General features: G+C 44.1%; 1 protein-coding gene across 1 annotated transcript in view; it reads right to left on the bottom strand.

Moving 5' to 3' along the window:
* Nucleotides 1–10,337: 10,337 nt before the first annotated feature.
* LOC142663004 (uncharacterized) overlaps nt 10,338–25,988 on the bottom strand; it is a 76,873-nt gene continuing 61,222 nt past the window's right edge. The window contains 4 exon segments of the mRNA XM_075841298.1: nt 10,338–12,053; nt 21,963–22,077; nt 22,347–22,468; nt 25,355–25,478. Coding sequence (XP_075697413.1) covers nt 10,699–12,053; nt 21,963–22,077; nt 22,347–22,468; nt 25,355–25,478 — 1,716 coding nt within the window. The 3' untranslated portion in view covers nt 10,338–10,698.

The following is a 25,988-nucleotide window of genomic DNA, read 5'->3' as shown; positions in this document are numbered from 1 at the left end:
AGGATTGCCTGGTACGGTTCATGACAGCGTGTCCCCCGTTGGTGAGTATGTTGTCCGGGTCTGAGAGTAGTTATGGCGGTATATCAGCAGGATAATAATAGGAAAACCTTAGCTGGGTACGGAGCACCTAAAACATGCGACCGCTCATGTCCGTCGTTGGCCACGCCCACCTTTCTTGTTAACTTTTACTTGTTTTTTGATTTTGCTCTTTTCCCTGCTTCCCTCAGAATGAGAAAAGCAGGAAGAAGGCAACAGACCTAACGTACCACCCCCATGCTCCATCCTTCCTCTAACCATAATACTGACCCCCTCCATTTAAACTTTCTATCAACCCCACGCTGAACTTCTGACCTACTCTCTCCTAAGCCTGTCATGGAGGCCTCCCCTTACTGTCTTTTAGGCGGCAGTGCGGCCTCTGCTTTACTGGATTATCTCCAAAGACCAGTCCGGTCCTTAAAGGGGTTGTCCGAGATACCATCATATTTTCAAAAAACCCTTTAACCCCTTCCCTCTTTGGCCACTTTTGACCTTCCTGACAGAGCCTCATTTTTCAAATCTGACAAGTTTCACTTTATGTGGTAATAACTCCGGAATGCTTTTACCTATCCAAGCGATTCTGAGATTGTTTTCTCGTGACACTTTGTACTTTATGTTACTGGCAAAATTTAGCGAAAAATTGCAAAAATTTGCATTTTTCTCAATTTAAATGTATCTGCTTGTAAGACAGGCAGTTATACCACACAAAAATGTTGCTAATTAACATTACCCATATGTCTACTTTAGTTTAGCATCATTTTTTGAACATCCTTTTATTTTTCTAGGACGTTTCAAGGCTTAGAACTTCAGCAGCAATTTCTCACATTTTCAAGAAAATTTCAAAAGGCTATTATTACAGGGGCCAGTACAGTTGTGAAGCGGCTTTGAGGTCCTTAGATATTAGAAACCCCCAATAAGTCACCCCATTTTAAAAACTGCACCCCTCAAAGTATTCAAAACAGCATTTAGAAAGTTTCTTAACCCTTTAGACATTGCGCAGGAATTAAGGCAATGTAGAGGTGAAATTTACAAAGTTCATTATTTTTTTCCAGAAGTTCATTTTTAACCCATTTTTTTGTACCACAGAAGCTTTTACCACAGAAATGTAACTCAATATTTATTGCCCAGGTTCTGCAGTTTTAGGAAATATCCCACGTGGCCCTAGTGCGCTACTGGACTGAAGTACCGGCCTCCGAAGCAAAAGTAGCACCTAGTGGATTTTGGGCCTCCTTTTTATTAGAATATATTTTAGGCACCATGTCAGCTTTGAAGAGGTCTTGTGGAACTAAAACAGTAAAAACCCCCCAAAAGTGACCCCATTTGGGAAACTACACCCCTCGAAGAATTTATTTAGGGGTGTAGCAAGCATTTTGACCCCACAGGTTTTTTGCAAACATTTTTGGAACTAGGCCATGAAAATGAAAATCTACATTTTTTCAAATAAAATGTAGGTTTAGCTAATTTTTCTTTATTTACAAAAGAACTAAAGAAGAAAAAACACCATAAAATTAGTAAAGAAATTTCTCCCGAGTAAAACAGTACCCCACATGTGGTAATAAATGGCTGTTTGGACCCAACAACGCTGAGAAGGGAAAGAGCGTAATTTGGCTTTTGGAACTCAAATTTAGCAGGAATGGTTTGCGGTGGCCATGTCGCATTTGCAAAGCCCCTGAGGGGACAAAACAGTGGAAACCCCCAACAAGTGACCCCATTTTGGAAACTATACCCCATGAGAAAATTATCTAGGGGTACAGTGAGCATTTTGACCCCACAGGTGTTTTACAGAACTTATTGGAACTAGGCTGTAAAAATGAAAATCTACATTTTTTCAAAGAAAATGTAGGTTTAGATATTTTATTTTCATTTCCACAAGGACTGAAGGAGAAAAAGCACCACAACATTTGTAAAGCAATTTCTCCCGTGTAAAACAATACCCAACATGTGGTCATAAACATCTGTTTGGACACACAGTATGGCTCAGAATGGAAGGAGCACCATTTGGATTTTGGAATGGTTTCTGGGCTCCATGTCACATTTGCTGAGCCCCTGTAGTACTAGTACAGTGGAAACACCCCAAAAGTGACTCCATTTGGGAAACTGCACCCCCTGAGGAATCATCTAGGGGTATAGTGAAAATTTTGATCCCAAAGGTTTTTTGCTGAATTAATTAGAATTAAGCCATGAAAATGAAAAAAAATATTTTTTTTCCAACAAGATGTAGTTTTAGATCAACATTTTTCATTTTTACAAGGAATAAAGAAGAAAAAGCACGCCAACATTTGTAAAAAAATTTCTTCCGAGTACGGTAACACCCCATATGTGGTTATAATCGGCTGTTTACATATATGGGAGCATTCAGAAGAAAAGGAGCGGTATTTATCTTTTGGAGCGTAGATTTTGCTGGAATGGTTTGCGGACGCCATGTTGCATTTGCAAAACCACTGATGTACCAAACAAAAAAGTGACCCCGTTTTAGAAACTACACCCCTAAAGGCATTTATCAAGGGGTGTAGTGAGAATTTAGACTTCACAGGTGTTTTTCAGAAATGAATACGTAGTGGATGGTGCAAAGTGAAAATTTCAATTTTTCCACGGATCTGCCTATTCATCGCACAATATGTTGTGCCCCTAGAGTATCTTACCCCATAAATTGTTAAGCGGGTTCTCCCGGGTATGGTAATGCCTTACTTGTGGCCTGTTAGGGATCTGCCAGGTACTTCATCTAGGTATACTCCTGGGATTAATCAATCCACACCTGAGGCCAGACCTGTTCGACTGACACCATCTCCCACCAACCAGGGTGGCAGGCTCAGGAGTGGGAGAGCCTATCGCGGCCTGGTCTGTCGGAGTTAGCTCCGCCCCCTGTCCTTTATTACCTGCCCTGTTCTCTCCCTCAGTGCTTGTAATTCTTTTGGATTCCTGGCCCCACTGCTGCTTGCTCCAGCCTGCTTCTGCCGTGCTTCTGCCTTGCTGCACTTCTGCTTGACCTGCTTTGCTTTGCCCCTGGCTTGCTTCTGTCTCCTTGCCCGCTTGGGTGTACTCACTTCGTCCTGGTCCTGACTGTCCGTTCGCCGCTCCGTTTCCTCGTGGCGTTCCGTGGCTACTGCCCCTTCCCTTGCATGTTCCCTGTTTGTTTTCCTGTGCACTTAGACAGCGTAGGGACCGCCGCCCAGTTGTACCTCGTCGCCTAGGGCGGGTCGTTGCAAGTAGGCAGGGACAGGGCGGTGGGTAGATTAGGGCTCACTTTCCCTTCACCTCCTTCCTGCCATTACATAATTACAAGCCCTTACCTAGTCTACCATTTCTCCTACGCTGACGCTATCATGGACCCCCTTGAGACCCTGACCCAGCAGATGCAGGGCCTCTCCCTACAGGTCCAGGCCCTGGCCCAAAGGGTCAATCAGGGTGACGCTGCTTTAGTAGTACCCCTCACCTCACCTCTATAACCCGACCTCAAGTTACCTGACCGGTTCTCAGGGGACCGTAAGACGTTTCTCTCCTTCCGGGAGAGTTGCAGACTGTATTTCCGCCTAAAGCCCCACTCCTCAGGTTCCGAGAACCAGCGGGTGGGTATCATCATATCCCGACTCCAGGAAGGGCCCCAAGAGTGGGCCTTCTCCTTGGCTCCTGACGCCCCTGAACTTTCCTCTGTTGATCGTTTTTTCTCTGCCCTCGGACTCATTTACGACGAGACTGACAGGACTGCTTTAGCCGAGAGTCAGCTGGTGACCTTACGTCAGGGTAGGAGACCGGTTGAGGAATACTGTTCTGATTTTAGGAAGTGGTGCGTAGCTTCTCAGTGGAACGATCCGGCCCTAAGGTGCCAGTTTAGGTTAGGATTATCTGACGCCCTGAAGGATCTGCTGGTTAGCTACCCCTCGTCTGACTCCCTTGACCAGGTTATGGCCCTAGCAGTACGACTTGACCGACGTCTCAGGGAACGTCAGCTAGAACGCTTCAGTGTGCTCCCCTCTGACTTTTCTGCGATCCCCCCCGAGGTCCCGTCTCCTCGCCCCTCCACGGAGGACTCGGAGGTACCTATGCAACTCGGGGCCTCCATGTCCCCTCGACAACGTAGGGAGTTTCGCAGAATGAATGGTCTCTGCTTCTACTGTGGGGACGACAAGCATCTACTGAACACCTGTCCCAGGCGCAAGAATAAGAAGCCGGAAAACTTCCGCGCCTAAGTGATCATCGGGGAGGTCACTTGGGCGCACAGGTATTTCCCGTTAATGTGAAACGCAATAAAATGTTGCTTCCCTTTCAGGTCTCGTTTGCTGGCCAGTCTGCCACGGGCAGTGCTTTCGTGGATTCAGGGTCATCTGCTAATATCATGTCTGTGGAATTTGCTATGTCTCTAAAGATGCCTTGTATTGATTTACCTTATCCTATCCCTGTAGTAGGAATAGACTCAACTCCCCTTGCTAATGGTTATTTTACTCAGCATACTCCTGTTTTTGAACTCCTGGTTGGCTCCATGCATTTGGAGCAGTGCTCTGTACTGGTGATGCAGGGATTATCGTCTCATCTGGTATTAGGTCTTCCCTGGTTGCAGTTGCATAATCCCACGTTTGATTGGAATACTGGGGATCTCACCAAATGGGGTAGTGAATGTCTTATGTCATGTCTTTCTGTTAACTCTATTTCTCCCCGGGAGGAGGTAAACACGCTTCCTGAGTTTGTTCAGGACTTCGCCGATGTGTTTTCTAAGGAGGCCTCCGAGGTGTTGCCCCCCCATAGAGATTACGATTGCGCTATCGATTTGGTGCCTGGTGCCAAGCTTCCTAAGGGTAGGATATTTAATCTTTCATGTCCTGAACGTGAAGCCATGAGGGTGTATATCCAAGAATGCCTGGCCAAGGGTTTCATTCGCCCCTCGACTTCTCCTGTAGGTGCTGGCTTCTTCTTCGTGGGGAAGAAGGATGGTGGTCTTAGGCCGTGCATTGATTATCGTAACCTGAATAAGGTCACCGTAAGGAACCAGTACCCACTTCCTTTGATTCCGGATCTTTTTAATCAGGTTCAGGGAGCCCAATGGTTTTCTAAGTTCGATCTACGGGGGGCATATAACCTTATCCGCATCAAAGAGGGGGATGAGTGGAAAACTGCGTTCAACACACCCGAGGGTCATTTCGAATACCTGGTCATGCCCTTTGGGTTGTGTAATGCCCCTGCTGTCTTCCAGAATTTTATTAATGAAATCCTGAGAGAGTACCTGGGTAATTTTCTTGTTGTGTACCTTGATGACATACTGGTGTTTTCCAAGGACTGGTCCTCCCACGTGGAGCATGTCAGGAAGGTGCTCCAGGTCCTTCGGGAGAATAATCTGTTTGCTAAGACTGAAAAATGTGTCTTTGGGGTACAGGAGATACCATTTTTAGGGCAAATCCTCACTCCTCATGAATTCCGCATGGACCCTGCCAAGGTTCAGGCTGTGGCGGAATGGGTCCAACCTGCCTCCCTTAAGGCGTTACAGTGTTTTTTAGGGTTCGCCAACTATTACAGGAGATTTATTGCCAACTTCTCAGTCGTCGCTAAGCCTCTTACGGACCTTACCCGCAAGGGTGCTGATGTCCTCCATTGGCCCCCTGAGGCCGTCCAGGCCTTTGAGACCCTCAAGAAGTGCTTTATCTCGGCCCCCGTGCTGATTCAGCCCAACCAAGAGGAGCCATTTATTGTGGAGGTTGACGCTTCCGAGGTGGGAGTGGGGGCCGTCTTGTCCCAGGGTACCAGCTCCCTCACCCATCTCCGCCCCTGTGCTTACTTCTCTAGGAAGTTTTCGCCCACGGAGAGTAACTATGATATTGGCAACCGCGAACTTCTAGCCATTAAATGGGCTTTTGAGGAGTGGCGGCACTTCCTGGAGGGGGCCAGACACCAGGTAACGGTCCTTACGGATCACAAGAATCTGGTTTTCCTAGAATCGGCCCGGAGGCTTAATCCTAGACAAGCTCGGTGGGCACTATTCTTTACCAGATTTAATTTCTTGGTTACCTATAGGGCTGGGTCCAAGAATATTAAGGCTGATGCTCTGTCACGTAGTTTCATGGCCAATCCTCCTTCTGAGAAGGATCCTGCTTGTATTTTACCCCCTGGTATAATCGTCTCTGCCACGGATTCTGATTTAGCTTCTGATATCGCGGCTGATCAGGGTGCAGCTCCCGGGAACGTCCCTGGGGACAAACTGTTTGTTCCCCTGCAATACCGGCTGAGGGTACTCAGGGAAAACCATGACTCCGCTCTATCTGGTCATCCTGGCATCTTGGGCACCAAACACCTCATTACCAGAAACTATTGGTGGCCTGGGTTGCCTAAAGACGTTAGGGCTTACGTCGCCGCTTGTGAGGTTTGCGCTAGGTCCAAAACCCCTAGGTCCCGACCTGCGGGCCTACTACGTTCCTTGCCCATTCCCCAGAGACCTTGGACCCATATCTCCATGGATTTTATCACCGATTTGCCTCCATCTCAGGGCAAGTCGGTGGTGTGGGTGGTAGTCGACCGCTTCAGCAAGATGTGCCACTTTGTGCCCCTTAAGAAGCTACCTAACGCCAAGACGTTAGCTTCTTTGTTTGTGAAACACATCCTGCGTCTCCATGGGGCCCCAGTCAATATAGTTTCTGACAGAGGGGTACAATTTGTTTCCTTATTTTGGAGAGCTTTTTGTAAAAAGTTGGAGATTGATCTGTCCTTCTCCTCCGCCTTCCATCCCGAAACTAATGGCCAAACGGAAAGGACCAACCAATCCCTGGAACAATATTTAAGGTGTTTCATCTCTGACTGTCAATTCGATTGGGTCTCATTCCTTCCCCTTGCTGAATTTTCCTTGAATAACCGGGTCAGTAACTCGTCAGGGGTCTCCCCGTTTTTCTGTAATTTCGGGTTTAACCCAAGATTCTCCTCCGTCTCCCCTGGTTGTTCCAATAATCCTGAGGTAGAGGATGTTCATCGGGAACTGTGCACTGTCTGGGCCCAGGTTCAGAAGAACCTAGAGGCGTCCCAGAGCGCACAAAAGATTCAGGCGGATAGTAGACGTTCTGCTAACCCCCGGTTTGTCGTCGGGGATTTGGTCTGGTTGTCGTCCAGGAACTTGCACCTTAAGGTCCCGTCCAGGAAGTTTGCTCCCCGATTTATTGGACCTTATAAGATCATTGAAGTCCTCAACCCTGTATCCTTCCGTCTGGAGCTCCCCCCATCATTTCGCATACATGACGTCTTCCATGCCTCCCTCCTTAAACGCTGCTCCCCGTCCTGGTCCCCCTCGAGGATACCTCCTGTTCCCGTTCTCACCCCTGAGGGGGTGGAATTCGAGGTTGCCAAGATTATGGACAGTAGGATGGTCCAGGGCTCCCTCCAGTACCTGGTCCATTGGAGAGGATACGGGCCGGAGGAGAGGACTTGGGTACCTGCCCGTGATGTTCACGCTGGGGTATTGATCAGGAGGTTCCACCTTCTCTTCCCCACTAAACCGGGTCCCCTTAGTAAGGGTCCGGTGGCCCCTCATAAAAGGGGGAGTACTGTTAGGGATCTGCCAGGTACTTCATCTAGGTATACTCCTGGGATTAATCAATCCACACCTGAGGCCAGACCTGTTCGACTGACACCATCTCCCACCAACCAGGGTGGCAGGCTCAGGAGTGGTAGAGCCTATCGCGGCCTGGTCTGTCGGAGTTAGCTCCGCCCCCTGTCCTTTATTACCTGCCCTGTTCTCTCCCTCAGTGCTTGTAATTCTTTTGGATTCCTGGCCCCACTGCTGCTTGCTCCAGCCTGCTTCTGCCGTGCTTCTGCCTTGCTGCACTTCTGCTTGACCTGCTTTGCTTTGCCCCTGGCTTGCTTCTGTCTCCTTGCCCGCTTGGGTGTACTCACTTCGTCCTGGTCCTGACTGTCCGTTCGCCGCTCCGTTTCCTCGTGGCGTTCCGTGGCTACTGCCCCTTCCCTTGCATGTTCCCTGTTTGTTTTCCTGTGCACTTAGACAGCGTAGGGACCGCCGCCCAGTTGTACCTCGTCGCCTAGGGCGGGTCGTTGCAAGTAGGCAGGGACAGGGCGGTGGGTAGATTAGGGCTCACTTTCCCTTCACCTCCTTCCTGCCATTACATGGCCATAAATTGCTGTTTGGGCACGCTGTAGGGCTAAGAAGGGAAAGACCGCCATTTTGAGCATGGATTTTGCTTGGTAGTTTTTCTGTTTGGGGTTTTGCTGGTATTTCAGTATATAATGTGGTGGCATATGTAATCTGTGCGGAGTACATCAGGGTATATGTAATCTGTGCGGAGTACATCAGGGAATAATAAGAGGGTATAATAATGGGGTAAATAATGCAATTATCCATAGACGTGTGTTACGCTGTGAAGCGATCCGTTATGCGCAGGCCGGTGTCACACTGATAAACGGTTTTCTTTCTTAATCCCCCTTTTGTAACGCTCTGCACCTTTTGGGGACTTTTTCTCCTTCGTAGTTTGGGAAATATTGCTGGGAAAGTTTTGCGCTGGTATAATACGGGCGCCCTCACTTCCAGCGGATGTGCTATGTCCCTTCCCTTTCCTAGTTCCTAAATACTAGGGCCCTGAAACTGAAGGAATGTTCCCCTCCGGCCTGCGCATTGAGATGTTTTTTCATCACCGCATTACTAGTGCCATAACTTTTTTATTTTTCAGTTGATTGAGCGGTGTGCGGGCTTGTTTTTTGCGAGATGGGCTGTAGATTTTATTGGTGCCATTTTAGAACACATACGACTTTTTGATCACTTTTTATTTCATTATTTTAATAAAGGAAATTACCAAAAACAAGCAATTCTGGAATAGTTTTTTATTGGTTTTTTTTTTCGGCATCCACAGTGCGCCATAAATTACATGTTAGCTTTATTCTGCGGGTTGATACGATTACGGCGATACCAAATTTATATAGTTTTAATTATGTATTGCAGCTTTTGCACAATAAAATCACTTTTTTTATAAAATCATTTGTTTTCTGTGTCACCATATTCTAAGACCCATAACTTTTTTTATTTTTGCGTGCACAAAGCGGTGTCAAGGATTATTTTTTGCGGGACGGATTGCCGTTTTTATTAGTACTATTTTGGAGTAAATGTGACTTTTTGATCGCTTTTTATAGCATTTTTTGGAAGGCGATGTGACCTAAAAACAAAGATTCTGGCATTGTTTTTCATGTTTTTTTTACCGCATTCACCGTGCGGGATAAATTACATAATAGTTTTGTAGTTTGGGTCGTTACGGACGCGGCGATACCAATTATGTATAGTTTTTTTTAATGTTTATGGTTTTTCCCATAATAAAAGACTTACTATGGGAAAAAAGTCAGTTTAGCTTTATTTTTATTTGAAATGTTTGTGTTTTTATTGTTTTACCACATTTCTATTAACTTTTTTTTACTTTTTTGACTTGTCCCACTAGGGGACATGAGGGCCTGATGCCCCGATCGCTACTCTAATACACTGCACTACATATGTAGTGCAGTGTATTAGCGCTGTCAGTTATTCACTGACAGCAAGCCTATGAGGACGCGCCGCAGGCGGGTCCTCATCGGCTCCCGTACAAGGCAGACTCGGACGCCATTTTCTGGCGTCCGATTGCCACAGCAACCCAGCGATTGCGTCACTGGGTTTCCGGTCGGGTTAAAATCTATCAGATGCTGCGCAATATTGAGCGCAGCATCTGAGGGGTTAATCAGCCGAATCGGAGAATAGCTCCGGTCCTGGCAGTTAGAGTAGGGTGCCAGCTGTATAATACAGCTGTCACCCTGCGGTGATGGTGCCGGCTCTGCTTCTGAGCCCGCACCATCACTGCGACGTAACTGTACTGCGCTTTGCGGGAACACCTTCCTGGCAGAGCCGTATATATACGACGGATGTCGGGAAGGGGTTAATGTATGTAATTTATAAATGTAAATACATTTGTAATATACTTACATTTTCCAAAATGGCCCCATTTCCAGATCCTGCCGTGGGGAACTTGACTGGTGACGTCACTCTCTGCACTGGCTCTGCCGCTTTGTTGATCTTGAATTCTTTGCCGGGTATAAGACACGTCACTTGTCACGTGGTGTATATCGGCTTGTTCTGCTTCACAGCCTGTAAGGCGCATGCGCTGTCACTGCTGTTCTCGCGGCCCCTGCTGTTCTCGAGATAACAGCATGCGCGTTACAAAAGAACAAGACGATATACACCACGTCACACACGTCACAAGTGACGTGTCGTATACCCGGCAAAGAATTCAAGATCAACAAAGCGGAGCAGAGAGTGGCGTCACCAATCAAGTTCCCCACGGCAGGATCTGGAAACAGGGACACTTTGGAAAATTTAAGTATATTACAAATGTATTTACATTTATAAATTACATGCATTAAAGGGTTTTTTCAAAATATGATGGTATCTCGGACAACCCCTTTAACAATGCCTCCATGGAATATCTGTGGTTATGGACATTTGCATAAGAGCTGTATAAAGCCTGTGTTAGGTACTAAACATTTCAAATAACCAGAGGTGTCAGTTGAATAGCACTTATTCTGAAACTTTCGGAGTATAATATAATCCATGATTTATCATAAAACTGTGGTACCCCATGTGCAAATTGTAATGAAACACACAAATTTCACAAAAACACGGAAAAAATGATTACATTTTTCAAACCAATTAACTTCCCTGGAGCACTACATCTGAGGTAAAACTTTTCCTACAGCCTCAATATTAAAATGGCTTTGCTTCTTATGCCGTGCAAGAGCTGATCGATGGTTATAACATTTCTCACATTCCGAACATGAAAATGGCTTTTCCCCTGTATGGATTACCTGATGATTAACAACATCGGATTTCTGGCTAAAACATTTCCCACAGTCTGGACATGAATATGGTTTCTCCCCTGTGTGGGTTCTCAAATGCTCCATGAGTCTAGATTTCCTTGTGAAACATTTCCCACATTCTGAACATGAAAATGGCTTCCCTCCTGTATGGATTACCTGATGGCTTAACTTCTTATGCCGATCAAGAGCTGATCTATGGTTATAACTTTTCCCACATTCTGAACATGAAAATGGCTTCTCCCCTGTGTGGATTATCTGATGATTAATAACTTTAGACTTCTGGCTAAAGCATTTCCCACAGACTGGACATGAAAATGGTTTCTCCCCTGTGTGAGTTTTCAAATGTTCGATGACAGTAGATTTCCTTGTGAAACATTTCCCACATTCTGAACATGAATATGGCTTTTCCCCTGTATGAATTACCTGATGATTAACAACATCTGATTTCTGGCTAAAACATTTCCCACATTCTGGACATGAATATGGCTTCTCCCCTGTGTGAGTTCTCAGATGATCCGTAACACTTGATTTCCTTGTGAAGCATTTCCCACACTCCGAACATGAAAATGGCTTTAACCCTCTGTGAATTTTCTGGTGTTTAAATAGATTTTGTTTCTGGGTAAAACATTTGCCACATTGCAGACATGAAAATTGCTTCTCAGCTGTGTGAATTTTGTGATGTGCAACAAGGACTGATTTCTGTATAAAATGCTTCCCACATTCTGAACATGAATATGGTTTCCCCCTTGTGTGAGTTATTTGATGTACAATGAGATCCGACTTCTGTTGAAAACATTTCTTACATTCTGGACATGAAAATGGCTTCTCTCCTGAATGCCTTCTGTGATGTACAATCAAATCTGATTTCTGGCGAAAACATCTCCCACATTCTGAACATGAATATGGCCTCTCATCTCTGTGAATTCTTTCGTGCATAGAAAGAATAGATTTCCTTTTAAAATGTTTCCCACATTCAGAACATGGAAATATTTTACCCCCTGTATATCCTATACTTTGTTTTACAATCTTTAATTGACCAGATGATGGTTCCTTGTTTTTAGTGGGATCAGTCGATTGTCCTTCACAGCAGAGATCTAACAGTATATTTGTAGTAAGAAGTGTCGTGGAAGGTTCTTCACGATTGTTTTTTACTTCATAACTTGGAGATAAAAGGAGATGTCCTGCAATGTTTGTGGTGCAATTATCTGTTAAAAAGAGAAACCGGTTTTATCTCATCTTTTGCAAAATGAATTTCAAAATGTTTCTACATGAAGCTTCCCATACAACAACTAAAACATGATTCCAAATAAAAAAAATTCACTTACCAACATTAACACTTTCACTGCCAAAAATGTATGCAATATTTCATGACTGACTGCCGCAGCTATAATTTATTATGGTATAATTTTAAAACTAAGAATCTTATTTTTTTGGAAGCAGAATTAATTAATTAAGTCGGTGAGTAGGATGAAAAAAGGTGTGTTAACATTTTTGTCCATATAGTGTATGTGCATGTAGACATACACAGATTTTGCATATATGAACTCTGCGCATCTTGAAATTTTGGGAATTTAAGACTCTGCTTGAGTTGGACTTATAGCCACAAATGTGAATTTGTATGCATTTTGTTATTTAAAAAAGTTACACTTGAATGCAAAATTGCATGATGGTACCCATGAGCGTAAACGGCTGTGTAGCATTTTCGCAATGTATCATGGGTCTATGTTTATGGAAATGCTCCAGGCAAAAAAAAAAAAAATCATCATCTAGGTGCCTTTGGATCCTAAACGGAAAATTTAGTAGCCAAATACATTTCTTAGTCGCCAAATAAAATACATGTATAAATAAATTGAAAAACCAAAATATGGTGGAAGACTATCATTGAAAAATTATGTGAGTAAAAACTTTACTCCGAGGGGTTTAAGAATACAACTCTTCACGTCACACGGGGTAGATGATGAAACATTTAGCACCACGTGGGAGGAGGTAAGCTTCAAGTCCCTGATGCAATTGATTATAAATTAGAATGTTAAATCGATGGAGATGTTGGATAGCTGACTTTGAAGTCTAGTTTGGCCGTCTCCTAGTCCCTACGGCTATGGCGATATGGAATACAGATTGGAGGAGTTGTTCCAGATATGGGAGAAGCAGATTAAATGGTCAAGTAAAAAAAAATATCAGAGATACGGTGGAGATGCAAATGGATCATGTTTACAAGTGAAAACAGGGGAAGCAAAGACCTAGAAGCAGAACACCATCGGTGTTTTCATATACATCGACTGGAGGGGAGTAGCGCTCACGGTTATACAATACGATATGGGAAAAGGAAATTTAACTCCAACAGAAGGCCCCAATCCAAACACAGAAAAGAGAGTAGTATCCTGGAAGCTAAGACAGGCCCAAATAGAGGTTTTAAGCCTCCGTCTTTCTTTTGCTCCTTCTGATAGTTTTGATCAATTTACAGCCATAAATGATCTGCATTTATTTACACGAAAACGTATTTTTAAACGAATTTACCATCGAGACACAATACCAAGCATCTTTACACCACGAGAAGAACAGGAGGCCTGAAGAATACTTCAGGAATTGATGGAGGAACAAACACACAAACCTAAAAAGTTAAGTTCCCTACCAGTATATTACCCAAATCCAAAAATGGCCCTGATTTTTCCCTCTTCCCTAATATAGAATTGTTCGTTAAACTTGTTAGGAATTTAAATGCATCCCAAGAACTATTAGACAGGACAATTAGTGTAGCAATTAGGGAGCTGGGCCAGATGCACAATGTTGTCATTAAATACTCTGACTAGGGTGGCAGCGTCGTCATCTGGCCAAAAGCCATGTATGAATAAGAAAATAATACAAGGAAAAACACACGGCGCCACATAGCGTAAGTAAGCCCAAAATAACAGTCAAGCAATGACAGGTGTAGGCTTACCACAAGAAGTAAGATCAGTCACGTAGGATGATAAGTGCTGCAGCCGAAATCCCAGACGGTCACACCAATGGGTATCCGTATAGAAATGATTGCAGAGGAAAAAACGGGATATAAACGGCGCTGCTACTCAAGAATGATACTTGGATTGGTTATGATGATATGATCTTTATTCAATAGGCTACGCGTTTCAATGCCGCACCGGCATCTTCCTCAGGCCATATCTATATGGCCTGAGGAAGATGCCGGTGCGGCATTGAAACTCGTAGCCTATTGAATAAAGATCATATCATCATAACCAATCCAAGTATCATTCTTGAGTAGCAGCGCCGTTTATATCCCGTTTTTTCCTCTGCAATCATGTATGAATAAGAGGCGTTTAGACAACCTACTACAAAAACTTACTTTCAATCCCCTCAGTAAATATCAGATTGAACTTAAAAATATTTTATTGGAGGCTGTTTCCAGGGGTACTATCAATAAATAACAATATGATGGATTAAATCTGGATAAACCCATGGTAGCATGTTTTTACATGTCACATGAGAAGTTGAATCCTTATACACCTCAATTCTCAATATGGATGCCTTGGGGGTAACAAGATATTTCTCAGCCACTTCTGAAGTAGATTGTGATCTAGGTGAGCTTGCATTGCAACTTCTCGAAATCTCATTATTGCACAATTTTTTCCTGTTCATAGAGTCAGTGTACCTACAGCTCCGGGGCACAGCTATGAGGGCGGCTTGTGTGCCTTTATATGCTAACCTGTTCCTGGGGCTGTGGGAGCGCAAGATATTCCTCATCAACCCCATCCCCGTCATAGAGAGACTGCATCTGTGGGGGCGGTATATTCATGACATCTTTAATTGGCGTGGACGTCCCATGAATTGGATACATTCATGAATACATTGAATAACAACAATATGAATGTTAAACTGACCTTCAAGGCAGGGAGAAAGAAAATTGAATTCTTGGATGTTTCATGTGGATGAAGAGGAGCAAATACTGACGCCTTCAGAAAATCAACATCGATTAATGCAGACTTCTCGCACCAAAAAAGTCTTATTAATAGCATACCTGTAGGACTATTCTTGATAATCTTGATAATCTTCCGGATCTTTTCCAATGAAGGAAATTTTGAGAACCACAGAAGGGAGAAAGCCTCCAAAAGGGATAATCTGTTAGTTGCCAAAAGAATCTCCAGACAGAGATCGGATATTGCAAGATTCATATATCCCTACAATTCCAGACGTCATGAAATGAGGGAAGCACTTGCCAAATATTAGGACAATATTAGGAGTTTTGCCTCTTTTCTCTAAACTCCCTAATAAGGTAGCTATTGCTCCATCTTATGATTTCCAATATCATGAACTAAGATCTTCCTTTTTTGCTCTTTTTAATTACCATTACCAATAGTATGTATGAGATATTTATTGTTTCTCTTACTTTCTTTTTTACATGATACAGGGATCTAAGAGGTGCCATAGATGTTTCGGAAATACAGGCAATTGTAATAATCTCGACATCAAAACGAAGGAACGATTATAGACACTATATGTTCACACATGTCTGATTGGATAGGTTATGATATAATTTGACTCCATCAGGTCTAAAGTACTTTTTTCCGGGGGCTAAATCTATCACTGGGGATGTGTGTGACGCATTTCAACCTAATACTCAAATATCTACTTTCTATAGTAACGATTAATGGTAATATTACGACCAGCGGCTTTGGGCCATCTCTAAGGGCGTTATCTAAGTAGCCTCCCCGGTCTTTACCGTTTAACCCCTCTGCAGGCATCTGGTATTCACTGTGGGGAGGCTACTAGGTTGCTACCTCTTGAGGTGGTCCCAGTAGAGTAGCTGCTGGCCAAGTGGACCAGGTTCATGCACTTGCAGACGGTTCCTTGATGGATGGAAGCTTCAGGCTTGTCACAGACAAAGGCAGACTTGCAGCACACAGATAGACCCAGGTCTATAGCAGATAGCAGATAGCTGGGCAGAGACAGATAGCGGATAGCTGGACCAAGGCAGGTAGCGGGAATCTGGACCCAGGCAGGTCGCGGGTAGCTGGATCCAGGCAGGTAGCGGGTTGCTGGACCCAGGCAGGTAGCTGGACACAGGATGATAACAAATAGTTGGATAAAGGCTGGTAGCGGATAATTCGATACAGGGTAGGGACATTGCGGCCGTGAGCAGAGGAACACAGCAGATGCCAGCTGCCTGGAAGAGGAGCAGGACAAGGCCACCGGAGTAGGTACGAGACTCGGCAGTGGGGATTTCCAAAAGGAGAAGGACCCATCGCCGTCGTTACAATACTCCCCTCTTATGCCCCTCTTCTTGGGTCCAGCATTAGAATGGAATTTCCTGAGGAGCACTGGGGCATTGATGTTCTCTGAAGGCTCCTAAGTTCTTCAGGGCCAAATCCTTTCCAATCTACTAAATAATAATATGTTCTCTTCTCAATTCTTTTACCATCAAGAATATCCCTAATCTCAAATTCAGGTCCAGGATCAACATGAGCAGTAACATAAGTAGAAGGAGGCAGACAGAGTTTGTATTTCACCAGATTTATTTTCTTTAAGAATTCAAATGTACCCAGGAAACGAGGAGCACATTTGTATGAGGGTACCTTGAAGTAGATGTTTTTAATGCCATATTTTATATCCAATAGCATACTCTGGAGGAAATCTCCTTTTCTTATCTAGGTACCTTTTCATACGAGAACCAGCCTACATAATGGCAGATTTGGTTTGCTGCCAGACCTGCAAAAAATTCCCATAGGGGGGAGTTGGCAGCTGGAACTCCAGAGGAAGCAGACACAGGAAGAGGTATCCGAGGATGCCGACTGTATACAATGAAGAAAGGAGAGGAACCCTGGAATGGTTGTTATGGAAGAATTCGGCCCAAGGAAGGAGACTTACCCAGTTACCAATGGGCAGACACAAAATAGCAAAGAAAATTCTCCAGGACCTGGTTGACCCTCTCCACTTGACCCTTGGAATGTGAATGGTATGCAGAAGAGAAATACAACTTGATATCCAGTAGGCCACACGGAGCTCTCCAAAATCTTGATGTGAACTGTACACCGCAGTTAGAGAAGGATCAATAATATGTTGCAGATCCTCAATTTGGTCGGTGAAGTCAAATGACTGAGACAGTGTGTCTACTTGATATTCTTTTCGGCCGGACGGAGGTGCATCACAAAATAAAACCAGGCAAAGAATAGCGCCCATCCGGCCTGGCGCGGATTAAAATGCTGAGAGGTCTGAAGATAGACAACAAATTACTTGCTGGGACACATCTGGGTGTTGCAAAATAAGGGCGACAGTGAAGGACTATTTTAATTTAAGAAAATCCGCCTCTGCCTGTCAAATATTTGCCATTTACTCCTGTCTTCGCAGAGCTGTTACAGGAGCCAGCAATGAGGAAAAGTGGGGAATGAATTGCCGGTAAAAGTTTGCAAATCCAAGAAAGCATTGAATAGCACAAAGACCCTATGGATGAGGCCAGTTTAACTCAGCAGACAATTTGTTGGGATCCATTTTTAATCCCTGGTAAGAGACTATATAACCCAGAAAGGGAAGGGAGGATCTCTCGAAGACACATTTCTCTAACTTGGCTGTAATGACCGGGGGTAGGGAAACGGACAAGTGAGCCCTAATCTACCCGCCACTCTGTCCCTGCCTACTTGCAACGACCCGCCCTAGGCGACGGGGTACAACTGGGCGGCGGTCCCTGCACTCAGTAAGTGCACGACAAACACGACAAACATACAAGGGAATACAAGCAAGGAAAAGGGGCAGTTGCCCATGGCAACACCGTGAGAAACCAGAGTGGTGAACGAGCCGAGTCAAGCCAGGAGTGTGCGAGGTACCAAACGAAGAGCAGAAGAGTAGTCAGTAAGCCAGGGTCTGTATGGAGCAGGAACAAAATAGAAGGAGCTGTAGCTGGGCCAGGAAACCACACGAAAAAGAATCACAAGCACTGGAGGAACAGGAAAGGCAGGCTTAAATAGACCGAGGGCGGGAGCTAGCTGAGTCTGGCCAGGTTGCGATAGGCTCTCCCACTCCTAAGCCTGCCAGCCTGAGTGGTGGAAGCTGGAGTCAGTCTCAGGGATGTAGATTCAGGTGCTGACTGATTAATTAAGGGAGTTAACCCCGAAGCTGTGCCTGGCAGATCCTTTATATTGGCATAGAGATTGTTCTCCCGCAACCGTTGAAAGACTTAGCGGACATGTTTCCGGTGTGTGGTCAAATCGGGCGAGAAGATCAGAATGTCATCTAGATAAACCACCACATTGACATATAACAGATCCCGGAAAATGTCATTCATAAACTCCTAATATACGGCAGGAGCATTAGAGTCTGAACGGCATAACAAAGTACTCATAAATTCCATCACGAATATTAAACGCCATCTCCACTTGTCGCCTTCCCAGATGTGGATCATGTTGTATCGTCTGCGCAGATTCAGTTTGGTGAAGATCTTGGCTCCACAGATCCTGTCAAAGAGTTCAGCAATCAACGATAGCGGCTATTTGGTTTTTACTGTGATCTTGTTGAGTCCAGTATTATCTATGCATGGACGTAGATATCCATCCTTCTTCTGGACGAAGAAGAACCCGGCTCCGACCAGCTGAGAACACTTCCTAATAAATCCCCTTTCCAGGTTTTCTCTGATGTACTCTGACATTGCTTGAGTCTCTGGCAGGGACAATGGATAGACTCGACCCCAAGGAGGAGCTGACCTTGGCAGCATATCAACAGAACAGTCATAGGGTCAATGTGGCAGCAACGTCTCTGCCTCCTTTTTGCTGAAGATGTCTGCATAGGCCAAGTAGCGAGGAGGCAGACCAGACAGGTTCTGTGGAAGAGGCAGGTTCGACCGGTGTCAGGCACTTGGTATGGCAGCTTGACCCCCACTGAAGAACTTGGCCGGAGTTCTAATCAAGCACAAGGCGTGTTGCCGTAGACAGGATAAGCCCAGAAACAAGGCGTTAATGGAGACCGGCAACACATAGAAGGATATCTGCTCCGAGTGAAGTACCCCCACCTGCAGAGTCAGAAGCTGTGTGATAAAGAATGGGGTCAGGAAGGCACTGGCCACTTATGGAATCCACTGCCATGGGTTTCTTCAGACTTACACCCGGCCGGCAAAGACTAGTCACTAGGTCCTTGAACGGTGGCAAAAGTGTTACCACAGAACAACTTCACGGGCATAGTCAACTTTGGAGAGAGGCTATATCCACCTAGGGTCGTCCCATCTACCAACCCTAAAAGCTTGTGTTTCCCAACTCTACGGGACAGTTGTGAACAAAGTAACCTTTTTTACCACAATATATACATTTTCTTTACAACTACGCTGGCCTTCTTCATTCATGGGTTTGTCTTAAGAGAGCCATGGGACGAAGCAAGTCTGGGGAACCTTCTTTCATGTGCATTCATGAGAGGGCTCTAAAACTCTTCTACAGTTACTTGGCACACTAATAGAAGCCTTTCCCTTCCATCATCTCTGTCTTCACTACCCCCTCTTAGTGGGGTTACACATTTTATCCTAAGAGCCAGCACCCCGGATGCTACAGATAAGGAAGATACTCAACAACACAGTGATGATGAGGAGTTATTTGAGGACAGTTAGCATTTGAAGTTTGTTGCAGATGTGGTGCAAGCGGTGGCCGAGACGCATAGCTGTGATAGTGGGGTTGGTGATAGCCGTGGTGGCAGTGGTAGTTATGGAGGTGAATATGGTGAGGTGGGGCAAGGAGTCATCAGAAAAGACTGGGAGAAATGGCGGGGTTGATAAGGAGGACTACATGATGATGTGGTATTGGACAGGATATGGGAATCAGGTAAAGAGGAGGTGATGATGTCGTTAGAGGAGGAGGGTAATAGCTGCACTGCCCGTGCTAAAAATCTGAGCACAGGTAGGGCCAGAACATCTGCAAAACCTTCCAAATTTTATCTTATTTTCTGAGAACTGAATTGGTCTCTAAAAAATTACGTACACACTATCCCTTTCACACACTTGCACCCCATTATCCATTTTATTTCTATTGAGGCACTTTACTCATTACTGCCCCCTATATTTCACTCATAGTATTACACTTGCACACACACACTATTCATTTATTATTTCTTACTACACATCCCATGCACCACACACCACTCCCCTCAAGACCAGTGGGAGTGGCTATTATTATTTAAAGCACCTGCTCACTCCTTCATCAGCATTTTCTGACCTGGCTGTGTCCATTTGCAAGTATGGCCTTTTTCTGTCTAAAAAATTCAGGTTGGGAAATTATCATGAAAATGTGAAAAGTTGCTGCTAATCTTATAACCCTTCTGATGCCCCAAAAAAAGGAAAGGATTTAAAAAAATGGATGCCAACATAAAGAAGACATATGGTAAATGTAATTAGTAACTATTTTGTGTCGTATAAGAATCTATACATTTTGGTGTTTTTCACAAATAAAGACAGAAAGTATCAACTAAAATTCTCCACTAACAAAGTACAATAGAAAAAAGAAAGGATTGAACAAAAATAATATCTAGGAATCGCTTGGATAACTAAAAGCATTCTAAATTTTTTACCACATAATGTAATACGTCACATTTGAAAAATCGGGCTCTGTCTCAAAGGCCAAAAGGTGGTAAAGGGTTAAAGGAGGAACTAACATCATCAACAGTAGAGCTTAAAGGAACAGTGTCATCACAAATTATTTTTTTATATGTTAAAGATGTTAGTGCTTTATTAAAAACGTTTATATTCATTTGTGTGTTTGTGTTTTACTTTTTCTTATTTTTACACTTTTTCTTCCCTATGGTGGCTGCCATTTTTTTTCCATTTCTGTCTGTGTCGATTAACGACACATACAGACATGGAATACGGCAGCCACAGTCCCATAGGGACTGCGAACGGCTCCCGTCCCATTGACTTCCGTGTACGGCGTCTGTGTGGGAACTGCGCAAGCGCCGCTCCCACACAGTCCAATTCGAAATTGGCGCCGTCCGGCGCCATTTTCCTGTGGACCGGAAGTCGCGGCCGGACAGTAATATTACTACTTCCGGTCGCGGCTTCCGGATTTGTGCACTTGGACCAGCGGCAGCAAACGGAGCGGACGGGCCGGAGGGAGCCGCGGCGGCAGGAGCAGGTAAGAGATTTCAATGTATGTTCGTGTTTGTGTGTGTTTACTACTGTATGTAAACCTACTACACTGTGTAAAAACACCGAAAAAGGCCATACTTACAAATGGACACAGCCAGGTCAGAAACGCTGATGAAAGGGTGAGCAGGTGCTTTAAATAATAATAGCCACTCCCACTAGTCTTGAGGGGAGTGGTGTGTGGTGCATGGGATCTGTAGTAAGAAATAATAAATGAATAGTGTGTGTGCAAGTGTAATACTATAGTGAAATATAGGGGGCAGTAATGAGTGAAGTGCCTCAATAGAAATAAAAGAATAATGGGGTGCAAGTGAGTGGAACATGGAGGGATAGTGTGTACGTCATGAGGCACAACGTGTATAGCCAGGTAGAAGCCTATTTGTGACGCCTTGATAATTCATAGAGCGGGCTACCCTGCTTGCTATGCCAAACAACAACACACCATGCTCTCCCAGCATCAAAGACCCGGCTGTGTCCAAGAGAAGCGAATATACATAATAATGAAAAATACCTGGGGTATTGGTAATCATTTTGGCCAAAAGGACGCAAGCTCGCAATCCACGACAAGGATAATGTATATGTCCCCTTGTTTTTATCGGTTCTGCTACTACACTGTGTGTTAGCTCAAAAAATGGCGACACACAGTGTAGGAGGTTACACCGTTCAAACCCCTCGTTTATCCCGCCACTAGCCAGGATAAAGGAGGGGGGGATGCTGAGAGCTCACTAGAGCGAGGGCTTTTAACCCTATGTTGCACTGCTGCAATTTTGGGAATAGCTCCATCTAGTGACCAAAAATGGGTAGTATTATAAATTTAGAATTAATTTATAATATTTCCTGACTCGTGAAAAAAATAAAAAAAATTTGAACAATGTTTAATCACCCACACACTAAATGTTTAATTTTTTAAAAAAAAACATGTTTTTCTGGCAACACATTCCCTTTAAAGGCAACAAAGCAAATTTGTTAAGGTTTTTTTGAACTTTTTTTTAAGCATTTAATAGTTATAACTCACCGGTGCGGATCTCTGTGGGAATTTCCTCCTCCTTACACAGTTTGGTTACACCCATAGACGTTGCTTCTTCTACTTCTCTTATGTCTTCAGCTTTTAGATCAGTCATTTTTGTAACCTAATTCACCATGTATGGAACAAATGATGTAAAATTAAGAAGAAAGTTGGAAAAGTTCAAAAAGAAACCAAAAATTTGTCTCCGCCAACAATCATGACAACAAAATATTTGATGCCAGCAGTATATACTTATACCAGATAGATAATAAACTCCTAATTTCAGTTTATCACCTCCCTAAATATTTTAAAACAATATAAAATAGAATAATGTTGAAATTCGTGACCTGAGATCGAACTCTATCATATACAGCATTTGGTAATTCCATCTACCTGATGATCCTGTGGGACATTCCGATTCTCCTCTGGATCATTCTTGGAGCATAGAGGACTGGGACATCTCTCTGGTGTTTCCTCCTTACTGGATTCATCTGTAGAAGACACACACCTAGTGACTGAAGACAATGGCCTACATTTATTATTCAGTTAAAACACGAGATTAGCAGAAGATCCCGGAACGAAGGCTTTTGTCGCCGAAACGCGCGTCGGGTGTGACGCCAGACAAATAGTGCTATACATTATGGGTAAGCTATTACTATCAAGCTGCATATGTTTGTTTTCATTTGTGACCTATGTGAGGTAGGTGCCAAGGGGCACCAATAGTTACAACCTCACAAACATGACCTGGGACCGTGTATAGCTTGTTACACAAACATACTTTTTGATGGTCTTTCAGATTTCAGTGACTTGCTTGCTTTCTCATTCATGTACTTTTGTACTGTCTACCTTATGCATATGCCATTACATTAGCCCATCACATACAGGTGTCTGGCCTCCATTTTTTCCACACTGTGGTAGTCATCCTTGATTTTAATATATGAGTATTTATATTCATTGTTGTTGTGTTATGTATTAATAAATAATTTGTAATTTTATCTATAATATCATGGTTTTGAATCTGTTCTAATATATATTATGAGTCATAACTAATGTTACTAATAATCATGGGCATCAATTGTTTTTTGTCCTCCCCCAATATATGACAAATTTAATTTATTTTGCATTATTCTTAAGGGGTATTTAGGTTGTCCTCCGTATTGATTACGAGATTAGCAGAAGATGCAAAGGTAAAAAGTCACATCTAAAATTGCGCCAAAATTGGCAACATGTCATATCAATTCGACAAAGAAAACAGGTGAAAAAGTGGACAAGTTCATGCTGTAAATGTACTTTTAGCCTCATTTATCAAAGACAAAATGTTAAAAAAGGCGCAATCAAAGTCCCAAAATGTATGGTTCCTCATAGCATTCGTACAAAGAAAATCAATCCGACAAATCCAAACATCAGCTAATTGGTGATCCCCGAAACTACTCTGCCTAGATCACTGTCACGAAGGGTCTGTGGACCCGACGAGGCTCCTCAAACACCATACGAAAAGTCCAGAGGAAGGCTTGGAAGTCACGGGTCCTTGTCTCTCCCAGATAGGGTTTGCCCATGCAAGAGCCTTGCCAGTGAGGATAGAGATGATGAAAGCGACCCTTGTGCCATTAGACGAAAATGTCCTAGAATACAGGCTGAAGTGGGTCTGGCACAGATTCAGAAATCCACCACAGGTACTTGCGTCTCCATCATAGCTGTCAGGAAGTGGAAAAGAAACAAGCGGGTCAACACTGCCAAAAGGTGTAGTCTGAGGATCAACACTGGCAGGAGGTGTAGTAGGAGGAATGGAAGCTTGTGCTGCTGACGTGCAAGAATGTTCAATGCCTGAAAGAGTTGGTCCTGTCGAGACCGGAGGTCTAGCATATCCGCCCGCATCTCTTGATACGTCGTCATGGTCTTGAAACGACAACCGGGGTCTATAGCCTGAGCGTACTCCCACGAAGGGTCTGTGGACCCACTGGGCCCTACCGCCTTGGCAGTATGGCTGCTGGCCAACAGGGCGCAGGTCAATGTCTATAGTTTGTATAGGTACCTGTGGCAGCTAGGACAGTAGCAAGGCAGGCTCATCTGGGACTAGGCAACAGGTAGACGTTAGGTGAGGTGAAGCAGATCAGGCGTGGTATACAGCACGGCACGACTTTGGTTCAGAACAGTACTCGACCAGGAAAGTATGGAATGCAGGGAACAGGAACACACTAGGAGACCATTGCATAGACAAACTAGGGAAACAACAACGCTCAGGCATCAAAGCAAGGGGCTAGACCCCCCTTAAAGTCCAGGGTACTCAAGGCCTTATGTTCATCAAAGTCCGGTGCGCGTGCTGCCCCTTTAAGAGCGGGCACAAGCGTGCGCGCACACCCTACGGGATCCGGCTGAGGTGAGTGGAAGTGAGCGCTGGTGTCTCCTGAGGAGGAGGCTGGGGCCAGTGCTTGCCGACTCGTGGCTGCGGCTGTCAGGGGGAGATTGGAGCTGACAGCCCGCAGCCACGGACATGACAATCACACTGTGCCGTTTAATGGTCATTTTGGTGTGGATTATCGGTGTGGATGCCACATCTAAACCAATGTGGAAACGCACCAGGCCTCGGGGAAAGGGGGCCCGACAGATTTATTAAAATTTACGCCATTTCTGGCATAAATTAAAGAGGAAATCTACACCCTTACCTTACCCCCTCCCCGATTGGACGAACGACTTGCTCCCACATTAAGCATAAAATTTTTGTTAATTATACTCACCTTACCGTTCCTCTTCTCCCCTACGGCTAACTCATCACTCCAGCGCTGCTGTTACAGCGTAATGACTCCAGGCAGCACCGGGAAGTTGTAACCAATGCAGCACTGATGACGTTGAAGTCATGCTTCGCATATAAATCCCTGACACTGCTCAGCGTCAGGACCATCTACGAGCGGCACTGGAGTGATGTAGGAGCCGGAGAAAAGAAGAGAAGTGGAGATGTGAGCATGTCGTTTTTTGATTTTATGTCCGATGATGGGGAGAATGTATGGAGCATGGCGCATGATCCCGGCCGAAACATGCAAAACATTTATTAGAAGGCTTAATAAGTGTGTCACAGTTTACTCTAAATTTTCTTACTTTTAAGAATGGCGTATGAAATGCCAGTCTTAATAAATGCTCCCTAAGTCTTTTATGCTTTAGGTTATATTCACATGTGCTATTTTGATTGTGGTTATACCATAGATTTTTATACATTCTTGATGGGTTTTTTTGTTTTTTTATATTGATTTTATTGCAATTTTTCCAAAACAAGCATAAAAATTCATATTACAAAATTACAGCAAAGAAACGCAACAAAAAAGAGACATGTGAAAACAGCCTAACAAAACAAATTGCACTTTGTGAACAAAACTTTGCAGTTAAGAACAGGGAAGGCCTCCGCTTACCTGGTGATGTGAGTGGCTGGTGATTCTCCACGATGAGGTCATCATACTGATCTTTGTGTCCTTCTATATAGTCCCACTCCTCCATGGAGAAATAGACAGTGACATCTTGACACCTTATAGGAACCTGACACACACACACAATCGGTAGAAACTCAGTGCGGAAAAAGGGTCAACCATGGAATTTTTGAACCATCTGGGCTTCTGTAGTGTAAAAAGCACATTCCTGGTGTGGAAGAAGCCACTTAAATTGAGGGATATTTTATTATACCTCGTATATACTACTAATCTACAAACTTACTGATAATACAATTAACTTTAGTACTGCAGCTTCAAGGCTTTAATTATAGACAGAAAAATGTGTACTGGGCCGCAACTCGCCTCAGACTGTGCTCTTCCCTGAGTGCAGATTTTCACCACCCCACACTAGATATCTTATAGTTTTGCTATAACTTCAAATTACATTAACTCCGCTTTTTTAAGTAAATAAACTAGTTTCCCTTTTCAGTTTTCCCCTCTGCAGGCTCTTATTCTGAGTTTTTTCTGAGCTAGTTGGTGCAGCCTAGCTGCTATCATGTTTTTGATAGACATAGGAGAGCCGGATTCCCCTCTTCTCATGTGTGCTGTGTATATAAGA

Source organism: Rhinoderma darwinii, chromosome 11 (genome assembly GCF_050947455.1).
Source record: "Rhinoderma darwinii isolate aRhiDar2 chromosome 11, aRhiDar2.hap1, whole genome shotgun sequence".
In the NCBI taxonomy this organism is placed as follows: domain Eukaryota; kingdom Metazoa; phylum Chordata; class Amphibia; order Anura; family Rhinodermatidae; genus Rhinoderma; species Rhinoderma darwinii.
The sequence above is the reverse complement of the archived record's forward strand: the minus strand, read 5'-3'. Positions and strand labels throughout refer to the sequence as shown.